Source organism: Anomaloglossus baeobatrachus, chromosome 2 (genome assembly GCF_048569485.1).
Source record: "Anomaloglossus baeobatrachus isolate aAnoBae1 chromosome 2, aAnoBae1.hap1, whole genome shotgun sequence".
NCBI classification, from domain to species: domain Eukaryota; kingdom Metazoa; phylum Chordata; class Amphibia; order Anura; family Aromobatidae; genus Anomaloglossus; species Anomaloglossus baeobatrachus.
Window position 1 is genome coordinate 425,781,554 of NC_134354.1, and position 24,106 is coordinate 425,805,659.

General features: G+C 47.9%; 1 protein-coding gene across 2 annotated transcripts in view; it reads left to right on the top strand.

The window, feature by feature from the left end:
- Positions 1–24,106, top strand: part of PABPC4 (poly(A) binding protein cytoplasmic 4) — an 87,205-nt gene that overhangs the window by 14,314 nt on the left and 48,785 nt on the right. Inside the window, exons 2-6 of one of the 2 annotated variants that reach the window (XM_075336219.1) lie at positions 13,327–13,520; positions 13,600–13,715; positions 16,821–16,960; positions 17,211–17,305; positions 17,450–17,587. In XM_075336219.1, coding sequence (XP_075192334.1) covers positions 13,327–13,520; positions 13,600–13,715; positions 16,821–16,960; positions 17,211–17,305; positions 17,450–17,587 — 683 coding nt within the window. Of the gene's footprint in view, positions 1–13,326; positions 13,521–13,599; positions 13,716–16,820; positions 16,961–17,210; positions 17,306–17,449; positions 17,588–24,106 lie in introns of those variants that run through there. The other variant, XM_075336220.1, reaches the window with a different exon arrangement.

Sequence of the window (24,106 nt, forward strand, 5' to 3'; positions counted from 1 at the left end):
GTCATCCTAAGCTGTCTACTCCCGATACCTTGGCGGGTTCGGCTCAGGGCTCTCGGTCGTCGGGCTCCTCGGGATCCTCCCCCTCCGATTCTGGCTCCTCTTCCGATGAAGGTGGTCGTCCTTGTTTCCCTACAGCAGACGTAGGACCTTTGGTGAAGGCGGTACGTTCGACCATGGGCATAGTGGACCCCAGGGGGCCCGAATCTACCCAGGATGTCATGTTTGGGGGCTTGGATTCCAGGAAGCGTAAGGGGTTTCCCATTCCCCAGAAGGTTCAAAGTCTCATTGCTGACCAGTGGAAAAAAGTGGACAAAAGGTTGAATCTTAGCTCTTCCCTTAAACGGAAGTACCCTGTGGATGAGGAAGCGTCTACCTCTTGGGATAGAACCCCAAAAATTGATGTCGCTATTGCCAAGGCGTCTCGTTCCACTACCTTGCCGTTTGAGGACTTGGGGTCCCTTAAGGATCAGCTGGATAGGAAGGCTGATGGTTTTCTGAGAGGTACATGGGAGTCTACGGCAGGTGGCTTGCGCCCTGCCGTGACCAGCGCCCGGTCTTTAATGGTGTGGCTTCAGCAGTTAGAAGACCAGTTGCGCAATGACACTCCTAGGAAAGATATTATCTCGTCCTTGCCCTTAATACAGGGTGCTGCTGCCTTTATGGCTGATGCCTCGGTTGATTCTTTAAGACTATTTGCCAGGTCGGCGGCGCTTTCCAATTCCGCGCGTCGGGCCCTCTGGCTGAAAACTTGGAAGGGTGATGTCCAATCCAAGGGGCGACTATGCAGCATGCCTTGTGAAGGTGCCTATCTTTTTGGCTCTGGCCTGGACGACCTCCTCACTAAGGCATCCGATAAGAAACAGGGGTTTCCAGTTTTTCCGGTGGCGTCCTCTCGCAGCCGGCCCTTTCGGAGACGTCAGTTTTTCGCAAAGAAGTCTCAAAAACCGCAAGATCAGTGGAAGAACCGTAGAAAGAATACCTCGGGCTTTCTCTTTGGCAAGCACTCCGATAATAAGCCCAAGCCCTCTCAATGACGCCTGTCATCAGGTAGGGGGTCGGCTGTCCCTCTTCCTCCATGCATGGCAGGCAATCTCCTCCAACAAGTGGCTCCTTCAGATTGTGGCGGAAGGGTTAAAATTGGACTTCCGTTCACCCCCTCGGGGGTCTCTCATAATAACATCCTTGCGGTCCCCAGAGCGGCAGATGGCCTTGGAAGTAGAAGTGCTAACTCTCCTCTCGAGGAAAGTCGTTCAGGAGGTCCCCATAGGTCAAGAAGGGGACGGCTTTTACTCCACTCTGTTTCTGGTTCGGAAGCCGGACTCCACCTTCCGCACCATCTTCAACCTGAGAAGCTTGAATTTGCATCTGGTGCAGCGAGCCTTCAAAATGGAGACCATGAAGTCAACTGTCAGACTGTTGTATCCAGGGTGTTTTATGGCGGTCCTCGACTTGAAGGACGCCTATTATCACATCCCTATTTTTCCGGCTCACCGGCGGTTCCTCAGGTTCGCACTACACGTCTCCGGGAGGCTGAGACACTTCCAATTCGCAGCGCTGCCATTCGGGCTTTCCATGGCCCCGCGGATCTTCACCAAAGTCCTCGCAGAGGTCATGGCACATGTCAGGGAACAGGACATATTGATCGTTCCGTATCTGGACGACCTCCTGATAGTGGGTCAGTCGGAGTCTCTATGTGCGGCTCATGTGACCAGGGTCATCACCATCCTGGAAGGCCTGGGGTGGGTGGTGAATCTGCGGAAGTCCAGACTCCAGCCTCTCCAATGTCAGGTCTTCCTGGGTCTCGTCCTGGACTCTACGAGTCAGCTGTGCCACCTGCCGGTGGACAAGGTCACCAGGATCTTGTCCTTAATCTCTTCCGTAAGGAGTTGCCCAGGCATGTCCTTACGGCAGGCTATGTCGCTGGTCGGGACTCTTACCTCTTGCATCCCAGGGGTGTGGTGGGCCCAACTGCATTCTAGAATCCTCCAGTTGGAGGTCCTTCGGTTTCAGAGACTGTTTGGAGGCTGTTTGGAGAAGAAGTTGACCCTGTCTGCAGACTCCTTGCACTCCCTGGGTTGGTGGCAGGACCCCTCTCACCTCCGGACGGGGGTTCCTTGGCTTTCCCCGGTCACGGACACTATAGTCACGGATGCCAGCCGTTGGGGGTGGGGCGCCCATCTGCGCCAACAGGTGCTTCAAGGTCCCTGGGACGCTCGGTTGGTCAGACAACCCTCAAACTACAGGGAGCTCATGGCGGTTCTCAAGGCACTAGAGGGGTTCCTCCCCTTCTTGAGAGGTCGCCATGTTCGGGTCCTTTCAGACAACAGGGTGACTGTGGCGTACGTCAACCATCAGGGGAGGCACCAGATCCCCTTCTCTTCTGGCTCTGACTATGCGCATCTTCCAGCTAGCCGAACAACATCTCTCCTCATTGACAGCTCTTCATATCAAGGGGGCGGAAAACGAGGAGGCAGACTTCCTCAGCCGGCACTGTCTCAGTCAGGGAGTGGTCCTTGGACCCGGGGGTCTTTCGCAAGCTCACGCTTCTATGGGGTGCCCCTGTTCTCGACCTGTTCGCTACCAAGGCGAATCGGAAAGTGGACAGGTTCTGCTCTCTCAACCCCCGAGACGATCCTGTTGCCCTCGATGCCTTCCAGATGTCTTGGTCTCACGGCCTCCTGTACGCGTTTCCTCCCCTGATCCTGTTGCCTTCGGTTCTCCGGAAAATCCGGACCGACAGAGCGGAGGTTATTCTCATCGCCCCCTTCTGGCCGAAACGGGCATGGTTTTACTGGCTGCGGACACTGTCTCTGGTGGATCCTTGGGTTCTCCCGGACGCCCCTCATCTCCTGTCCCAGGGCCCAGTCCGTCACCCCCCCGACCCGGCTCTCCATTTGACGGCTTGGCGTTTGAGCGGCGGCTGCTAGCTCGACGGGGGTTTTCCTCTTGCTTAATCGATACTCTTCTTCGCAGTAGGAAAGTAGTCACCACGGCCATTTACGGTAGGGTCTGGAAGCGCTTTCTCCTTCATTCGGGGGCTCGGGCGGAGGGCCCCCCTCCTATCTCGGCTATTCTAGAATTCCTCCAGAGGGGGTTGGAATTGGGGCTCTCCACCAGTACGCTCAAGGTGCAGGTATCGGCCTTAGGGGCACTGTTTCATTGTAGTCTGGCACAGAATGAATGGATTTGCCGGTTCATTAAGTCTAAGTCCAGGTCTGTACCTGTTCAGGCTCCCAGGGTTCCCCCATGGGACCTTAATTTAGTGTTGGATGCCCTCACAGGGCCACCGTTTGAGCCCTTAGGGGAAGTCCCTCTCAAACTGCTGTCCCTTAAGGTTTTTCTCCTCGTCGCACTCACCTCGGCCAGGCGGGTGGGGGATCTCCAAGCCTTGTCTGTGGTTCACCCTTATACCCAGATTCTGGATGATAGGGTAGTGTTGCGGACTGATCCCTTCTACTTGCCCAAGGTTTCTACACCTTTTCATCGGTCCCAAGAGATCGTGCTCCCTTCCCTCTGTGACCCCCCTCGGAACGAGAAGGAGGCTAGGTTACACACGTTGGATGTCCGGAGGGCCTTAGTCACGTACCTAGATAGGACTAGGGAATGGAGGAAGTCTCAGGTCCTGTTTGTCACTTTTCAGGGGCAGTCCAGGGGGCATGGGGCTTCTAAGGCTACCTTGGCCAGATGGGTCAGGGATGCCATCGGTTTGGCGTACTCGGCTAAAGACGCCACTCCTCCTCCGGGCATAAGGGCGCACTCCACTAGAGCAGTGTCTACGTCTTGGGCAGAGAGGGCGGATGCCTCTATTGACCAGATCTGTCGGGCGGCTACTTGGTCGTCTCCTGGGACTTTCTTTCGGCACTATAGGCTGGACTTGTCCTCCACAACTGACCTTTCCTTTGGGAGACGGGTCTTGCAGGCGGTGGTCCCTCCCTAAGGTGGATGGTCTATATAAATCTCTCATGTGGTGCTGTCATGGGCGGCAGGGAAAAATCTTAATTACTCACCGGTAATGGGATTTTCAATAGCCCATGACAGCACCCTTAGTTCCCCCCCTATTCACTGGTTGTGGGCACCCTTTGGGGAGTGTTAGTTATGGGTGTTTTTCCTTGGGTGGTGGTATGATTAATCTGTTTGTTGTGTTTTGTTGGTCCTCTCTGGCTCTGAAAACCTACTGATGTGGAGGAGAGGTACCGCCTTTTTATCAGTGGGTTTCCTGTCCTGATGTGGGCGGAACCTATCTCTCATGTGGTGCTGTCATGGGCTATTGAAAATCCCATTACCGGTGAGTAATTAAGATTTTCCCATAGACTTGTATGGTTGGCGGATTGTGCCAAAAGGACCTGCGTTGCTTCCGCTGGGCGACGCTCCGTTGCTTCCGCCCAGCGGGAGGAACGCAGCTTGTAACGTTTTGAGCAGCGGAATCCTCAGGATTTCACTGCGCATGCTTTTTTTTTTTAAATCACAAACTTTATTTTGTCTCACGGTGGCCGAACGTTCAGCTGAGCGCCCGCCATCCGGCAAGTGACAGGCAAGTGACAGCGCTCAGGTGAGCGCCCGCCATCTGGCAAGTGACAGCGCTCAGCTGAGCGCCCGCCGGCATGCCCGCCCGCCGCAAGTGAGAGCGCTCAGCTGAGCGCCCGCCGGCATGCCAGGCCGCCGGCAAGTGAGAGCGCTCAGCTGAGCGACCGGCCGCCGGCTATTGAAAGCGATCAGCTGATCGTTCACAATAGTCTGCTGCCGGTAAAACTGTAAAGAATAAAAAAAAAGCTTTCCGTTGTTTTGTACGATCCGTAGCATCCGTTGTGCCACTATATGCAACGCATCCGTTGCATCCGTCACACAACGCAATGCTACGGAAGCCGTCCAACGCTAGTGTGAAACTAGCCTTACACAACTTTGCATTGCGCAAGAATTTTGCCACATTTCAAGATCTTGACTGCCTGAATTCAGGTGTAAACACCTCGATGAATTCTCCTTTGGTCTATGTGCATTGTCAGAGAAAGTCTGGCACCAGTGCCCAGTATGTGCCCAGTGTTGCCGGCAGATAGTGGGTAATCTTGACATCTCCTTCCAGTAACCTATACTAGGATCGCCCTGATGTGTGTAGTGTTGTTAGTGTCAGGTTTTTGTGGCTGTAATCTGCACGTAAATCTGCATTACTATAAATAAACTCCTCTACATTCCAGTTGCTGCTCCTTCTGAGCTCGGTGCTTTATTGCCTGACCCCAGCACATGTGTCCAGTTACTGCCTGAACAACTTTTAAAACAGTAATCTGTTTTTGTTTTTTTCCTTGTTGTTTTATTGCATGTGTCAGATATACAGTATATTAGAGAAATGGTTAGGCTATTTTCTCACGTTCAATATTTGATATGGATTTCGGGGGGAGTATTCTCTGCCTACATCCTCATAAGGCTCTGTGCGCACTAGAAAAGTGATTTTTCTCAAGAAAATTTGTTGAGAAACTTCTGGGAGTTGAAGATTACCGCACCTGCGGTAAAAAAAACGCACCAAAACCGCGGGAAAAACGCATGCGTTTTTGCCACGTTTTTTCCGCAGGTTGGTCCTTGCGTTTTTTTTATACTGAACTGCAATAAATAATATAGATAATCGATAGACAGATAATGGATAGAGGGAAAGATGGATAGATGAATAGATGGATAGATGAGAAAGACCTATATAATGTCCCACCCCCCTGCATATTCTAAGCTGGCACTCGTTAGTGACTTTCATGTGGCACTAAAGGGTGCCTAGCCTTGTATTTAGCCAAAAAATAAATAAATAAATAATAAAAAAAAAATGACGTGAGGTCCCCCCATCTTTTGTAGCCAGCTAGGGTAAAGCAGATGGTTGCAGCCTGCAGACCACAGCTGGCAGCTTCACCTTGGCTGGTAATCCTAAACAGAGGGCTCCCCACGCTGTTATTTTACATGAAATAATTTAAAACAAAAAACATGGGTTCCCCCCCAAATTGGATCACCAGCCAAGGTAAAGCGGACAGCTGGGATCTGATATTCTCAGACTAGGGAGGTCCACTGTTATTGGACACTCCCCAGCCTAAAAATAGCAGGCTGCAGCCGCCCCAGAAGTGGCGCATCCATTAGACGTGCCAATCCTGGCACTTTGCCCCAACTCATCCCGTTGCCCTGGTGCAGTGACTGGGTAATATATAGGGTTGATGCCAGATGTGTAATGTCACCTGGCATCAGGCCCTGGGGTTAGTGATGTCACGCGTCTATCAGATACCCGACATCACCAACCCAGTCAGAAAGAAATAAAAAATAGACAACAAAAAAAGTTTTATTTGAAAAAACACTCCCCACATTCCCTCTTTCACCAATTTATTGACAACAACAATCAAATCCTGGTCCGGCGTAATCCAATAAGGGGTTCCCATGACGATCCATACCATAGTCACTGTCCCAGTCAATGAAGAACAGAATGTTCCCCATTGGCTGGGAGAGCAATGCAGTGACTTGAGCTAACATCAATAGGTCAGCCCAGGTCACTACAGGGAATGACGAGCGCTGCTGTCAGGAGGTTAGATGAGATCATTACCTGCTGTGATGATCTCCTGCAGTCCTGCCATCAGCGCTGTCACTGCCTTCTATGCCCGCCGCGTTCTCAGCAGTATTGCGAGAGCCCGTGACGTCACCGCTAGTAACAGTCTCGGGCCGCGGGCATAGACTGCAGTGACAGCGGTGATGTCAGGAGGCAGGAGATCGTCACAGCAGGTAATGATCTCATCTAACCTCCTGACAGCAGCGCTCGGCATCCCCGCGGCTGCCTGCGCTGCAGGGTGACAAGCTGCTGACACTGTGGGCAGACACTGACACTGCAGGGCGGGCAGCCGCGGGGCTGGCAGGGAGCGGGACACAGACTGCACGGGCACCTGGAGCAGGGCTGTGGAGTCGGAGTCGGAGCTCATTTTGGTGGAGTCTGAGTCGGTATAAAATGCTCCGACTCCTAAAATATATAATAAATTGGGGACAGTAGTGCAATGCAGAATGTGCTGAATACTTTATTAAATAATATTTAGTATAATGCTTATATTTAAGTGAAAAATTTATTGAGTACAATGTGAACATCAGACATATAATAATTTTTATGATACAATAATCAAGATATTTAGATAGAACATAAAATATATTTATTGGATACAACTTTAGAACACAACTGTAATAAATTGTAAATATGTAATACACTATGTAATATACAGTAGATTACATATATCTTGTGTGTATTTATGTGTGTGTGTGTGTGTGTGTATATATATAATATATATATATATATATATATATATATATATATATATATATATTATATACACACACACAAGATATATGTAATCTACTGTATATTACATATTGTATTACATATTTACAATTTATTACAGTTTTTTGTGTTCTAAAGTTGTATTCCAATAAATATATTTTATGTTCTATCCAAATATCTTGATTATTGTATCATAAAAATTATTAAATGTCTGATGTTCACATACACATGTTCATGTACTACAATAAATTTTTCACCTAACTATAAGCAATATATGTCGGAGTCGGTGCAAGAGAAGTTGAGGAGTCTGAGTCGAAGGTTTGGCTTGCCGACTCCACAGCCCTGACCTGGAGGTCACACGGAAGTGCTTCTGTGCGGCTTCCAGGGAGTGTGACGTGTGTTTACTCTGCTCCGCTTCCTCTTCTGTTATAATGACATCTCTTCCTGCAAAACCGCAGGCAGCGATGAACATTACCGTAGGTAAACCGCGGCTATACCGGGGGTGTAACGCACATCATTTGCTACCTGCGGTATACCCCCGGTATTTCGCGATTACATTACAGTGAATGGAGTGAAATACCGGGGGTATACCGCAGGTACCTGCGGAAAAGAAGTGACCTGCACATTTTTTCAAGAAATTTTCTCAAGAAAATCTTCAGAAAGAATTTTCTTGAGAAAAAAAAAAACGCAGTGTGCGCACAGCTATTTTTTTTCTCATAGGTTTTGCTGGGAAATGTCTGCACAAAGATTTCAAACATTTCTCAAGAAATTTCCGCAGCAAAACCGCGGGTAAAAACACCTAGTGCGCACAGGGCCTAAGGGTGTGTCCGCACGCTGCGTTCTGGCTTGACAACAGAACTGCAGCCTGTTGACAAATGTAAACACTGCGTTTGACAACAAAATGAAGTCAAAACACATGCGTATTGACCGCGTTTTCATTGCGTTTTGGCTGCGTTTTGAAATTGAGAAATTTGGAAATTGTTCACAAAATGCAATGAAGTGACATGCTGCTTTTTTTTAGGCAATGATTTTGTCAAATATTTGTCAAATAAAACGCTGCCTAAAAAAAGCAACGTGCGGATGGAAATTGTGATTTTTCATAGACTTTGCCGGGGAAGCAAAAGCATGCATTTTGTCATTGACACGGTGCAGCTTAAAATGAGACCAAAACGCAACGTGTGCACATGACCTAAAAATTCTACTTATGTTCAGCATTCAATGTATATACAGTTTATAGGGTATTGTATTTGTACCCATTTACATGCAATCGAAAACAAATCTGTGCAAAATAATGCCGTTGACGTTAAAATCAGTAGCCTGTTTATTATTTGCACAGCTCCTGCATTAAATTAATCAGGGTCATTCATGGCAGACGTCTTAAGTATTAGGCCCTGTGCCCACGTTGCTGATTTTGATGCGGATTTTGACGCAGATTTTCAGAAATCTGCAGCACAATTTGCATGTTCATTGTGAAGCCAGCAAAGTCTATGAGAATTCAGAAGTGTTGTGCCCACGTTGAGTATTTTTCCCTTGTGTATTTGGTGCAGATTTATTTTTTTTCGTCACCAAATCTTCACCAAATACGCAAGGGAAAAATAAGTAACGTGGGCACAGCACTTCTGAATTCTCATAGACTTTGCTGGCTTCATAATCAGGGCTGTGGAGTCGGAGCTTATTTTGGTGGAGTCGGTATAAAATGCACCGACTCAGACTCCTAAAATATATAATAAAGTGGGGACAAGAGTGCAATGCAGAATGTGCTGAATATTTTTTCATAGGAATTTGGGAAAGTTATGAAATGTCCTATAAATGTTTATAAAATGCACCGACTCCGACTCCTAAAATATATAATGAATTGGGGACAGTAGTGCAATGCAGAATGTGATGAAAACTTTTTCATAGGAATTTGGGAAACTTATGAAATGTCCTATAAATGTCTGTTCTATTCCTGATCTAAGGCTACATTCACACACAGCGTTTTTGCTGCGTTTTTTGAGGATATGTTTTTCAGCTGCAAAATCAGATCAGCTTTTTAAAAAACAGCATCACCTGAAAGCTTTTTGAGCTCATAAATAATGCTTTCAATAGCAAAAGCAGATTAGAAAAACACCACAAACTGACTGCTCATTCTTTGTGAGGATCCTCATAAAAAGCTGTGTCTGAATGTCCTATCTTTTCACCCATTGCCTTTGCTGGGATGCCAGAGTCACTGCATTTCACTGAATTATTTTGCCATCAATGTTCGATATGTTTGTGACAAGAAATAAATTGTTAGTAAGACACTGGCAGTAAAAGATAGTAAAGCTCATCACAGCAGCCAGTTTCTCCAGGCCTTAGTGGAAAAAGTTCTGCAAGATTACAAACTCAAAAAAGAACAGGTTCTTGCTATTGTAATGAACAATGCTTCAAACATGATAAGTACAATTAAGCTGATGAATGAGAGTAATGAACAACAGCTAGAAGAAAATTTAGGATTCAGTATGTGTGAGATGGAAGGCCACAGCGCTGTTCATGTAACTGAGGAACAAACAGATATTACAACAGAAGAACAGCAAAATGATACTTTAGGATTAGATGATCTTGTTGAAGCTGCTTCAAAACACTTTCATATTAATCACATGCGCTGTGTTGTGCACAAGCTGCAGCTGGCAATAAGAGAGAGTCTGCAAGAGGGACCCCGGTTTCAAACATCCGTCTTTTCGCCGGTTTGGCGGATGCGGCGCACTCCAGTACAATGTATACAATACAATGGCAGCGCGACAAACGATGGTCACATGCTTTCATGTGACCCGGAAGTTGTGGCGCTGCCACTGTACTGTATCGTACTGTACTGGCGTGCGCCACATCCGCCAAACCGGCGAAAAGCCGGATGTGTGAAACTGGGCGGACATGCTGGAAATCTGATTGCAACAGTGAGGAAGTTGGTTATTGCCGCCAGAACCCCTAAAATTGATTCCATCTTGAAGAGACGTGCTGGGAAAGGGGCAATTGTTGATCAAGCCATTCGATGAGGCAGCACTTATTTAATGACTGAGCGATTGCTTGAACTAAAATAGTTTCTTATAGATATGGTGAACCCTCAAGTAACCTTAAATGAAGGTCAATGGACACAGGTGGCTGAATGGAAGGAATTGCTTAATCACCCATTTACCTTGACTAAAAAATTACAAGCTGAGGATTTAACTCCTGGCATTTTCATAAGGGAGTGGAAGAACTTAGAATACTGTGTACAATTCTGGTCACCGATATATAAGAAGGACATAGCTGAACTGGAGAGGGTGCAGAGAAGAGCGACCAAGATTATTAGAGGAATGGGTGGGCTGCAATACCAAGATAGGTTATTAAACTTGGGGTTATTTAGTTTGGAAAAACGAAGGCTTAGGGGGGATCTAATCACAATGTATAAATATATGAGGGGACAGTACAGAGACCTTTCCAAAGATCTTTTTACACCTAGGCCTGCGACTGGAACACGGGGGCATCCGCTACGTCTTGAGGAAAGAAGGTTTAATAATAATCACAGACGAGGATTCTTTACTGTACGAGCAGTGAGACTATGGAACTCTGCCGCATGATGTTGTAATGAGTGATTCACTACTAACATTTAAGCAGAGCCTGGATGCCTTTCTTGAAAAATTTAATATTACCAGTTATGTATATTAGATTTTATGACAGGGTATTGATCCAGGGAACTAGTCTGATTGCCGGATGTGGAGTCAGGAAGGACATTTTTCCCCATTGGAACTTGTTTGCCACATTGGGGTTTTTTTTTGCCTTCCTCTGGATCAACATGTTAGGCTACGGGTTGAACTAGATGGACTTAGAGTCTCCCTTCAACCTTAAAAACTATGATACTATGAACTTGCTATTTTGCCTGTCCCAAAGAGGAGGTTTTCTGCTTCAATGAAACTGAGAGAAACACAGCTATTGGAAAATAAAATCCTTCTGGCAGCTGTTTATGTGGACCCAAGTCATCATATACTGCTTGATGATCAATAGCTTACTAGTCTGAAACTCAGGAGTCCGCTCCCGGCTGGATGTGGCCTAAGGAGCCGTGCCCGCAGATGCTGACTCGTGGGATCTATGGGCCTTGGCGGTGACCTCCTATCTCTATCGGTGGGCTGTTGTCTTCTATGAGGGACGTTGGGTGGGACAGGACCTCTAGTCCTGGCCTCAATCGGGTAATTAACCAAGCCGCTGGTTTCCGGTCCTGGCTTCAGGGTCCGAGTACCCTCTCTGTGCTACGGTTTCCGGGTCTGTTCCCCGTGTTCGTACCAGCGGGCTACAACCCTGTCCCGGTCCACCTCGGTTCTGCCGAGCCGTCTTCCCGTCTCCTGACGGAGACCACCGTCTGTCTCCTAGCCAAGGCACCAGGGCTCCATCCCTGGTACCGTTCAACTTGAACCTTATCTGCTGGAGCTACACCTAGCTCCAGCCCACCTCCTTTCAACTTGAACTACCAAATTTAACTGCTTGTTTTCCCTCCCTGGGCTGTCTAGACCCCGGGGTGGGCGTTTCCAACCACCTGGTCCCGCCCACTGGTGTGTCTATCTTTCCCTAAGGGGGGGTGACTAGGGTTTCTGGTTGGCTGTGTGTTTCCTGTGTGAGGGGTTGGCGTTATGCGGGGGCCTATCTGTGACTACCTGGTTTTGCCAGGGCATCACACTATTTCTTAGAACAAATTCATAGACTGCACAAATGTTATTTAGTATGTTTTTGTTGAAAACTTTTTTGCCACTTTATTACATAGTGTATTACATAGTGTATTACATAGTGTATTACATAGTGTATTACATAGTGTATTACATAGTGTATTACATAGTGTTATATATAAGTGGCAAAAAACTGTTTTCAACAAAAACATACTAAATAATATTTAGTATATTGCTTATATTTAAGTGAAAACTTTATTGTAGTACAATGTGAACATCAGACATTTAATCATTTTTATGACACAATAATCAAGATATTTAGATAGAACATAAAATATATTTATTGGAATACAACTTTAGAACACAAAAAAACTAATAAATTGTTAATGTTATACAATATGTAATTATATATTATACATGCACACACAAGATATATATGTAATCTACTGTATATTACATATTGTATTACATATTTACAATTTATTAGTTTTTTGTGTTCTAAAGTTGTATTCCAATAAATATATTTATGTTCTATTTAAATATCTTGATTATTGTATCATAAAAATGATTAAATGTCTGATGTTCACATTGTATAAGCAGTCGGAGTTGTGGTCTGAGTCGGTGCAAGGGAAATTGAGGAGTCGGAGTCGAAGGTTTGGCTTGGGCTGCTTTCACACATCCGGTTTGAGCACTGCGGCTCAATCCGGCTGTGAAACCTATGCAACGGATGCGGTGAAAACACCACATCCTTTGCATACGTTTTTTACATGCAGCCCGTCCGGTTTTTGCCGCTTGCGGCATGCTACTGAGCATGCGCAGTGGACAAAACCGCATGCGGCGGACGGATGCGGTTTTTACCGCATCCGGCGTCCATAGGGATGCATTGAAAAATGCGCCGCATCGCACGGATGCGGCGCGATGCGGTTTTTTTTTTGCTGCAGCAAAAAACGTGCCAGGGAACGTTCCATCCGGCCGCTGCATTAGCTAAATCTACCGCATGCGGCAAAAAACGGACGGAACGCAAGCCCATGCGGCGCCAATGCAAGTCAATGCTGTAAAAAACAAAACCGGCGGCAAAAAAAACGTTTTGTTTTTTTTCAGCAGAGCGCTTGGATTGTGCCGCACTGCTACAGATGGATATGTGAAAGCAGCCTTACCGACTCCACAGCCCTGGTTCAGCCTGTGCCTGATAGTGCCAGTACTGCACTGGCTTTACCTTATATACCAAAATCCTGATGTTTGGTTCCCTTTTATTACCTGTGAACCTGCTTGGTATTTGAAACAATTGTAAAACAGACACAGTTTTCGTTCTGTTGCAGAATTTTATACTTTGTTATAGGATTACTGTATTGAAACCAAATAGATACGTTAATGCATGTTTCTTGCATCTGTTTGCAGCGGAACGTGCTCTGGATACAATGAACTTTGATGTGATCAAAGGGAAACCTATTCGGATTATGTGGTCCCAGCGTGACCCGTCCCTTAGGAAATCTGGAGTGGGCAATGTTTTCATAAAGAATCTGGACAAATCTATTGACAACAAAGCACTTTATGACACTTTTTCAGCTTTTGGCAACATCCTTTCCTGTAAGGTAAGTTTAGCACCAAATTGTATAACTAGGGTATTTATTTTTTGTAGCACGCAAAGATAGTAATGAATGTCTTTTACAGGTGGTGTGCGATGAGAATGGATCCAAGGGATATGCTTTTGTGCACTTTGAGACACAAGATGCTGCAGATAGAGCCATAGAGAAGATGAATGGCATGCTGCTCAATGACCGTAAAGTGTGAGTCTGTCTAAACATATATATATATAATTTTAGTACAGGTTCTGCATGTAAATAAGAATTTTTAAATGCATATTATGGAAGTAAAGAGCAACCCTTGTTACACAGGTAGAATAAAGATATATTTTAGAAAAACACACTTATTTGCTAATTTTATAGCATGCCTTCAAAGGGGTTATCTGGGTTCTAGCAAATAAAGTGTACTTTTAACTATTCAGATTTAAAATCATCCTTATGTGCTCCGTTGTCCTCCAAATCTACATTGTTTCTTCACTCTGGGCTAATTGATAGTCGTATACATCATTGTCTGGTATAATGAGGTTGAAAGAAAGACTGCATTATTTTTTATGTACCGTATTTTTCGTTTAATACACAATTTTGCACCGGATTACAAGACACACTCCAAATTTACAGAGAAAAAAAAGGGTCCGTCTTACAATCCGGTGGTGGGGCGGGGTCACAGGAGGCAGGGGCGGTGGTGCAATAGGGCGATCCTTCAGGTGGTGTGTTAGGTCTCCCAGATGCTCTGTCGGGGGTGCGGGCTTCAAAGAAATGGTGCCCAGAGCCAGCGCATGTGCAGATGAAGCTATCAGCTCAGTAAGCCGAGATCTCATCTGCGCACGAGCCACCTCTGGGTGCCATTTTCCTCAAGTCCGCTGCTGGGAGATCAATGGGCCGGAGGCAGCGCATGCACAGTTAATGAGCTGAGATCTCCATCTGCACACGCGACGACTCTGGGCGCCATTATTTGACCCACACCGCCAATAGCTTCTGGGATATCCACCGCATCGCTCTACTCCGCACAGCCCCTACAGATCCAGCACAGGGCCCATTCTCCACCACCCCCTGGTAAGCTACATTCAGATTATAAGACGCACCCCTCATTTTCCTCTCAAATTTTTGGGAGGAAAAGAGCATCTTTTAATCCTAAAAATACGGTATTTTTATTCTTCAATTCAATGTGTTTTCCTGTTTTGGCGCCAACTTGTTCGACCTCTGAATATAATCTGCACCACTGATGGTCTTGAATTTCTTTTATCATTTTTGGGACTCATCCCTTCTGAAGGATCAGATAACCAGGGTAGAGACAAGGCAGGACTGTCTATTAATCGGCCATCCATTGCTTTAAATGAGTGCTACACGAGAAAATTGTAGCCGTCTGCACCACTCCTTTGTGACTTTGCCCAATTGTGCCGTCCTACAGTTCATTCACAGTTCCGTTTTTTTTTTTTTTTTTTTGCATATGAGTACTTTGTGTTTTGTACAGATAGCACTCATAACTATAATGGTTAAAAGAAAAATTGGCACTACAAGTCTATGGGTTTGGGGAAAAAAAATTGGACAGCACTCTGCAGTCTGATTGTCACTTACTGTTTCTTACTAGAAACTTATTTTTTCATGAAAATTGGACCATGCATTGTAGAAAATTCCTGATAAAACTAGTTGTTTTTTTTTTTCTCTTGTATGTGAAAAAAAACCCTGACATCTGAATGAAGCCTTAACCCCTTAACGACCCATGACGTACTAGATACATCATGGATCGTGTTCCGGTAAGCCCCGCCCCCTGCCGCCAGCGGGCGGCGGCGATCGGCGCACATATCAGCTGTTATCAACAGCTGATATGTGTGCCTGCTAGCCGCAGGTGGAATCGCTTCCACCCGCGGCCATTAACCCCTTACATTTCGCTGCCAAAGTCTTGGCAGCGATATGTATATGGGCGCCGCCATGACAGTGACTTACCCCGCCCCCTCCGGAAGTCACGTGACTTTCGGCGGTTGCCATGGTAGCACAGGGTCATGTGATGACGCCTGTGGCTAACATGAGTCACTTCCTCTCAATGCCGGAATACAGCCGGCATTGAAAGTGAAGCAGCAAATCTGCAGTTCTCAGCTCTGTAGCTGAGATCTGCAGATTGTGCAAAGCGATCAGATTGCTGATCGCAATAGCCCCCTAGGGGGACTAGTAAAATAAAAAAAAAAGTAAAAAAAAAAGTTTTAAAAAATAAAAAAACCTAAAAGTTCAAATCACCCCCCTTTCACCCCATTGAAAATTAAAGGGTTAAAAAAATAAAAAATACACACATATTTGGTATCGCCGCGTTCAGAAATGCCCGATCAAAATATAAAATCAATGAATCTGATCAGTAAACGGCGTAGCGGCAAAAAAATTCCAAACGCCAAAATTACGTTTTTTGGTCGCCGCAAATTTTGCGCAAAATGCAATAACAGGCGATCAAAACGTAGCATCTGCGCAAAAATGGTACCGTTAAGAACGTCAGGTCAAGACGCAAAAAATAAGCCATCAATGAGCCTCAGATCCTGAAAAATGAGAACGCTACGGGTTTTGGAAAATGGCACAAAACGTGCGCCACGTTTTTCGGACAAGCTTGTGAATTTTTTTTAACCCCTTAGATACAAGTAAACCTATACATGTTTGGTGTCTATAAACTCGCACCGACCTGAGGCATCATACCCACACATCAGTGTTACCATATAGTGAACACGGTGAATAAAATATCCCAAAAACTATTGTACAATCCCACTTTTTTTGCAATTTTTCCGCACTTGGAATTTTTTTGCCATTTTCCAGTACACTATATGGTAAAACTTATGGTTTCATTTAAAAGTACAACTCGTCCCGCAAAAAACAAGCCTTCATATGGCAAGATTGATGGAAAAATAAAAAAGTTACGCCTCTCGGAAGAAGGGGAGCAAAAAACAAAAACGCAAAAACGGAAAGTGCCCGGGGGCTGAAGGGGTTAATATAATAATAATAATAATAATAATAAGATTTATTCATTTATATAGCGCTGTTAATTCCACAGCGCTCTACATACATTGGCAACACTGTCCCCATTGGGGCTCACAATCTAGAGTCCCTATCAGTATGTGTTTGGAGTGTGGGAGGAAACCCATACAAACTCCTTGCAGATGTTGTCCTTGGTGGGAATTGAACCCAGGACCCCAGCGCTGCAAGACTGCAGTGCTAACCACTGAGCCACCACAAGACTGCAGTGCTAACCACTGAGCCACCATGCCGCCCAATGTGAGTTGGATAATCTATATTACGGAGTCCTAATTCAACTTTGTTTTCTTTGTCATGCAGGTTTGTTGGTCGCTTTAAATGCCGTAGGGAGAGGGAAGCAGAACTTGGAGCCAAAGCCAAGGAATTCACAAACGTTTACATCAAGAATTTTGGGGAAGATATGGATGATGAACGGCTAAAGGAGACTTTCAGCAAATACGGTAACTGCGTGAAATTCTGAACCCATAAAGTCACCACTTGCTTCTGGCTTAGTGTGTGCTGTGGATAACTCTGTGAGCTCCTTGGCTCTGCCCATGCATGTGGGCTTTTGGTTTCACGCGTATGCCGTGGTTAACCTAATGAGTTCTGACTCCGCTCCCGCATGTGGGCGCCGGGTATCAAGCGTGTGCCGTGCACCTGCATGCTGTGACCCTGTAACCTTTGTGGTTAACTGGTGTCTCTTGGCTGCAGGGAAGACCCTGAGCGTTAAAGTGATGACTGACCCCAGTGGCAAGTCCAAAGGGTTTGGCTTTGTCAGCTTTGAAAAACATGAAGATGCAAATAAGGTAAGAGCTCCCCTGGAGGACCAGGCAGACAAAGACTGTCTGCAGGGGAGAGCCAGGCACTTGGGAGCTCTGCAAAAAGTGGTGATTGAATGTGGGGGAAACGGGACTATAATTTTTCTCTTAACGTTATAATTTTTTTAATAGGCTGTAGATGACATGAACGGGAGGGATGTCAACGGAAAAGTGATGTTTGTAGGCAGAGCCCAGAAAAAGGTGGAGCGCCAAGCAGAACTGAAAAGACGGTTTGAACAGTTAAAACAAGAGAGGATTAGCCGCTATCAGGTATGCATTGAATTTCTTATAAATACATTAGATAGGACTGACTTTACAATCTGTGAGACTCTGTATAACATGTAGTCTGCTCATTGAAATCCCTTCTTTCTATGCTTATTAGTTATGTATGCAGCCCTCTTCAGCTCTCCCTGTTAACATGCTTGCAAAAGGCTGTCTGTCACCAGTTAGAACTGTTCTCTGAACTTTTAACCTCTTAGCAACCCATGATGTACTGGGTACATTGTGGATCGTGTGACGTTAATCCCTGTTCCCTGTGCGATCCGCACACATAGCTGATTTCAACAGCGGACATGTGCCTGCTAGTCGACTGTGGAATCGCTTCCACCTGCGACTATCAACCCCTTACATCTCGCTGCCAAAATCTAGCAGCGAGATGTATATGTGCCCCGCCGTTATCATAACTTACCCCACCCCCATTGGAAGTCACATGATGTGTTCACGTGACTTTCTGTGGTTGCCATGGTAGCACAGGGTCATGTGATGACGCCTGTAGCTAACCTGAGTACTTTCTCTCAATGCCGGAATAGTGCCGACAATGAGAGTAAAGCAGCATATCTGCAGATCTCCGCTCTGTAGCTGAGATATGGAAGAGCAATCAGACAGCTGACCGTTATAGTCCCCTAAGGGACCTAGTAAAATTAAAAAAAAAAGTTGTTAAAAAATTAAAAAAAAACAAAAAACCTAAAAGTTCAAAGCACCCCCCTTTCGCCCCATTGAAAACTAAAGGGTTACAAAAATATACACATTTGGTATCGCTGGGTACAGAAATACCGATCTATCAAAATTATAAAATCAATTAATCTGATTGTTAAACGGCATAGCGGCAATAAAATTCCAAACTCCAAAATTACGTTTTTTTTGGTGGCTGCACATTTTGCGCAAAATGCAATAACTCGATCAAAACGTAGCATCTGTGCAAAAATGGTACAGTTAAAAACGTCTGCTCGAGGCGCAAAAAATAAGCCATCACTGAGCCATAGATACCGAAAAATGAGAACGCTACGGGTTTCGGAAAACGTGCACCACTTTTCTTCGGCGCTCCATTGGGAGACCCAGACGATTGGGTGTATAGCACTGCCTCCGGAGGCCACACAAAGCATTACACTAAAAAGTGTAAGGCCCCTCCCCTTCTGGCTATACACCCCCCGTGGGATCACGGGCTCATCAGTTTTCAAGCTTTGTGCGAAGGAGGTCAGACATCCACGCATAGCTCCACTGTTTAGTCAGCAGTAGCTGCTGACTATATCGGATGGAAGAAAAGAGGGCCCATACTAGGGCCCCCAGCATGCTCCCTTCTCAACCCATTCCTATTGGCGGTGTTTGTTAAGGTTGAGGTACCCATTGTGGGTACGGAGGCTGGAGCCCACATGCTGCTTTCCTTCCCCATCCCCCTGAGGGGCTCTGAGGAAGTGGGATCTTACCGGCCCCCAAGCCCTGAGGCCGGGCTCCATCCACAGACCCGTAGAACCTGCTGGATACGGAGCTGGGTACCGTTCAGGGACAAGGCCCTGCAACATTCAGGTACTCTGTGTCCCCGTATGGACAGGCCGCGCACACTCCAGACTTGCTGGGTGTGCTAGTGCGCCGGGGACAGTAGCGCTGTGCGCTGGGGTTACAGTCACTGCAGTTTCTCTGAGGGACTTTTTGTGTTGGGGACTGCCGCGCCGGCCGCCCCTGGAGCGGCGGCGCGGCTGAGACTTGTGGTGCGCCGGGGACTTAGCGCCGACCGTGCTTTTACGACGGCGGCGCTTATAAATCTAGTCCCCGGCTTTTGCGGCCTAGCTCCGCTTCGTTCCCGCCCCCACCCTGTCAATCAGGGCAAGGGAGAGACGCTGTACGATAGTCAGCGCCGAGGGCTGGAGTCTTATTTACATACTCCAGCCCTCTCACTGAGCACAGTGGGGCGCAGGTTTCCCGCACTTTGTCTGCACACGCCCAGGGCCCGCCCCTCTCCACAGGACGCCGGCAGCCATTCCTACATGCAGTCTGGCTGGAGAACGGACACAGGCTCTGGGAGACCCAGACAAGGGATTTCTGGCGACCACACACCCGCGTTAAGCGGGCGGTAAGCAGCACATTAGTGCTGGCCCCACTAGTGCCCCAGTGTTATATTGGTGTATTTTTTTCTCTATACCATATATATATATATTGCACTGTAAGGTCGCTTCTTGGCTGTATACCCTATATTGCACTGAGGAGACAACAACATGTCATCCGCAAAACGCAAGGGTGCCAAGACACAGGCTGTATACGCTACTTGTGCCGCTTGTGGGGCTGATCTACCGGCAGGTTCCAATGACCCCCATTGTGTGCAATGTTCGGTCCCTGTGCCACTTCGTCAGCCGGAGTCTATGGTGGTAGTGGCCCAGGCAGAGTCACCGGTGAACCCTGTCCCGGTGACGGGGACAGAGTTTGCAGTTTTTGCTGACAAGATGTCTGTCACTATGACAAAAATCCTAGAGACCTTGCAGGCCAGGCCAGTTACTCAGACCATGGACACTGCTGCGTCAATGTTCCCCGGTCCCCCTCAGTTGGAGTTAATCCGTGCTTCAAGGGGGTCCCAGACATCTCAGGCTGAAGGCTCTGACTCAGATGACAGTCCCAGGCAGCCTAAGCGAGCTCGCTGGGAGAGACCCTCCACGTCATCACGCGGATCAGGGTCTCAGCGAGAAGAGTCTCTGCATGATGAGACAGAGGAGGGTGATCAGGAGTCTAATCCTGAGACCGCTCTCAATCTGGATACTCCTGATGGTGACGCCATGGTAAATGACCTTATAGCGGCCATCAATAGACTGTTGGATATTTCTCCCCCAGCCCCTTCAGCAGAAGAGGCAGCTGCACAGCAGGAGAAGTTCCATTTCAGGTATCCCAAGCGTAAACTGAGTACTTTTCTGGACCACGCTGACTTCAGAGAATCAGTCCAGAAACACCATGCTTATCCAGACAAGCGTTTCTCCAAACGTCTTAAGGATACACGTTATCCCTTTCCCCCTGACGTGGTCAAACGCTGGACCCAGTGTCCAAAGGTGGATCCCCCAATCTCCAGGCTTGCGGCTAGATCCATAGTTGCAGTGGAGGATGGGGCTTCACTTAAAGATGCCAATGACAGACAGATGGACCTTTGGTTGAAATCTGTCTATGAAGCTATCGGCGCGTCGTTTGCTCCAGCATTCGCGGCCGTGTGGGCACTCCAAGCTATTTCAGCTGGTCTGGCACAGGTGGACTCTATCATACGTCCAGCAGTGCCGCAAGTGGAGTCCTTAACTTCGCAAATGTCTGCGTTTGCGACCTATGCTATCAACGCTGTCCTGGACTCTACGAGCCGTACCTCAATGGCGTCTGCCAACTCGGTGGTTTTGCGCAGAGCCTTGTGGTTAAAAGAATGGAAAGCGGATTCTGCTTCCAAAAAAATGTTTAACCAGCTTGCCACTATCTGTAGACAGACTGTTTGGTGAGCAATTGGCTGAAATCATTAAACAGTCCAAGGGTAAAGACTCCTCCTTACCCCAGCCCAGATCAAGCAAACCTCAACAGAGGAGGTGGCAGTCGAGGTTTCGGTCCTTTCGAGGCTCCGGCAAGGCCCAATTCTCCTCGTCCAAAGGGACTCAGAAGGAGCAAAGGGGCTCAGATTCCTGGCGGGCTCACTCACGCCCCAAGAAAGCAACCGGAGGAACCGCTTCCAAGGCGGCTGCCTCATGACTTTCGGCCTCCTCCCTCCGCATCCTCGGTCGGTGGCAGGCTCTCCCGCTTTTGCGACATTTGGCTGCCACAGGTCAAGGACCGGTGGGTAACAGACATTTTGTCTCACGGGTACAGGATAGAGTTCAGTTCTCGTCCTCCGCCTCGGTTCTTCAGAACTTCCCCACATCCCGACCGAGCAGATGCTCTTCTGCAGGCGGTGGGCTCACTAAGAGCAGAAGGAGTGGTGATCCCTGTTCCTCTTCAGGAACAAGGGCAAGGTTTTTACTCCAATCTCTTCGTGGTTCCAAAAAAGGACGGCTCGTTCCGTCCTGTTCTGGACCTAAAGCTGCTCAACAAGCATGTGAACGCCAGGCGGTTCCGGATGGAATCCCTCCGCTCCGTCATTGCCTCAATGTCTCAAGGAGATTTCCTTGCATCAATAGACATCAAAGATGCTTATCTCCACGTGCCGATTGCTACAGAGCACCAACGTTTTCTACGTTTTGTGATAGGAGACGACCATCTCCAGTTCGTAGCTCTGCCATTTGGTCTGGCGACAGCCCCACGGGTTTTCACCAAGGTCATGGCGGCAGTGGTAGCAGTCTTGCACTCCCAGGGACACTCGGTGATCCCTTACTTGGACGATCTACTTGTCAAAGCACCCTCTCAAGAGGCATGCCAACACAGCCTGAATATTGCGCTGGAGACTCTCCAGACTTTCGGGTGGATCATCAACTTTTCAAAGTCAAATCTGTCACCGACTCAATCACTAACGTATCTTGGCATGGAGTTTCATACTCTCTCAGCGATAGTGAAGCTTCCGCTGGATAAGCAGCGGTCACTACAGACAGGGGTACAGTCTCTCCTTCATGGTCAGTCGCACTCCTTAAGGCGCCTCATGCACTTCCTAGGGAAGATGGTGGCAGCAATGGAGGCAGTCCCGTTTGCACAGTTTCATCTGCGCCCACTTCAATGGGACATTCTCCGCCAATGGGACGGGAAGTCAACTTTCCTGGACAGGAAAGTCTCCCTTTCCCAGACGGCCAAGGACTCTCTGCAATGGTGGCTTCTTCCCACCTCATTATCACAGGGAAGATCATTCCTACCCCCATCCTGGGCAGTGGTCACGACAGACGCGAGTCTGTCAGGGTGGGGAGCAGTTTTTCTCCACCACAGGGCTCAAGGGACGTGGACTCAGCAGGAGTCCACCCTTCAGATCAATGTTCTGGAAATCAGGGCAGTGTATCTTGCCCTACTAGCCTTCCAGCAGTGGCTGGAAGGAAAGCAGATCCGAATTCAGTCGGACAACTCCACAGCGGTGGCATACATCAACCACCAAGGAGGGACACGCAGTCGGCAAGCCTTCCAGGAAGTCCGGCGGATTCTGTTGTGGGTGGAGGACAGAGCATCCACCATATCAGCGGTTCACATCCCGGGCGTAGAAAACTGGGAAGCAGACTTCCTCAGTCGCCAGGGTATGGACGCAGGGGAATGGTCCCTTCACCCGGACGTGTTTCAGGAAATCTGTCGCCGCTGGGGGGTGCCGGACGTCGACCTAATGGCGTCGCGGCACAACAACAAGGTCCCGACGTTCATGGCGCGGTCTCGCGATCAAAGAGCTCTGGCGGCAGACGCCTTAGTGCAAGATTGGTCGCAGTTCCGGCTCCCTTATGTGTTCCCACCTCTGGCACTCTTGCCCAGAGTGCTACGCAAGATCAGATCCGATTGCAGCCGCGTCATACTCGTCGCCCCAGACTGGCCGAGGAGGTCGTGGTACCCGGATCTGTGGCATCTCACGGTCGGCCAACCGTGGACACTACCAGACCGACCAGACTTACTGTCCCAAGGGCCGTTTTTCCATCGGAATTCTGCGGCCCTGAACCTGACTGTGTGGCCATTGAGTCCTGGATCCTAGCGTCTTCAGGATTATCCCAAGGAGTCGTTGCCACCATGAGACAGGCTAGGAAGTCCACTTCTGCTAAGATCTACCACAGAACGTGGAGGATTTTCTTATCCTGGTGCTCTGCACAAGGAGTATCCCCCTGGCCATTCGCGTTACCTACTTTTCTTTCCTTCCTGCAATCTGGGTTGGAAAAGGGCTTGTCGCTCGGCTCCCTTAAAGGGCAAGTCTCGGCACTATCCGTGTTTTTTCAGAAGCGTCTAGCACGACTTTCTCAGGTGCGCACGTTCCTGCAGGGGGTTTGTCATATCGTCCCTCCGTACAGGCGGCCGTTAGATCCATGGGATCTAAACAGGGTACTAGTTGCTCTCCAGAAGCCGCCCTTCGAGCCTCTGAGGGATGTTTCACTTTCTCGTCTCTCACAGAAAGTGGCCTTTCTAGTGGCGGTCACGTCTCTTCGGAGAGTGTCTGAGCTAGCAGCGCTGTCATCCAAGGCTCCCTTCCTGGTGTTCCACCAGGACAAGGTAGTGCTGCGCCCCATTCAGGAGTTTCTCCCTAAGGTGGTATCCTCTTTTCATCTTAATCAGGATATCTCCTTGCCTTCCTTTTGTCCTCATCCAGTTCTTCGGTATGAAAAGGATTTACATTTGTTAGATCTGGTGAGAGCACTCAGAATCTACATTTCCCGCACGGCGCCCCTGCGCCGCTCGGATGCACTCTTTGTCCTTGTCGCTGGTAAGCGCAAAGGGTCGCAGGCTTCCAAAGCCACCCTGGCTCGATGGATCAAAGAACCAATTCTTGAAGCCTACCGTTCTGCTGGGCTTCCGGTTCCATCAGGGCTGAAGGCCCACTCTACCAGAGCCGTGGGTGCGTCCTGGGCATTACGACACCAGGCTACGGCTCAACAGGTGTGCCAGGCAGCTACC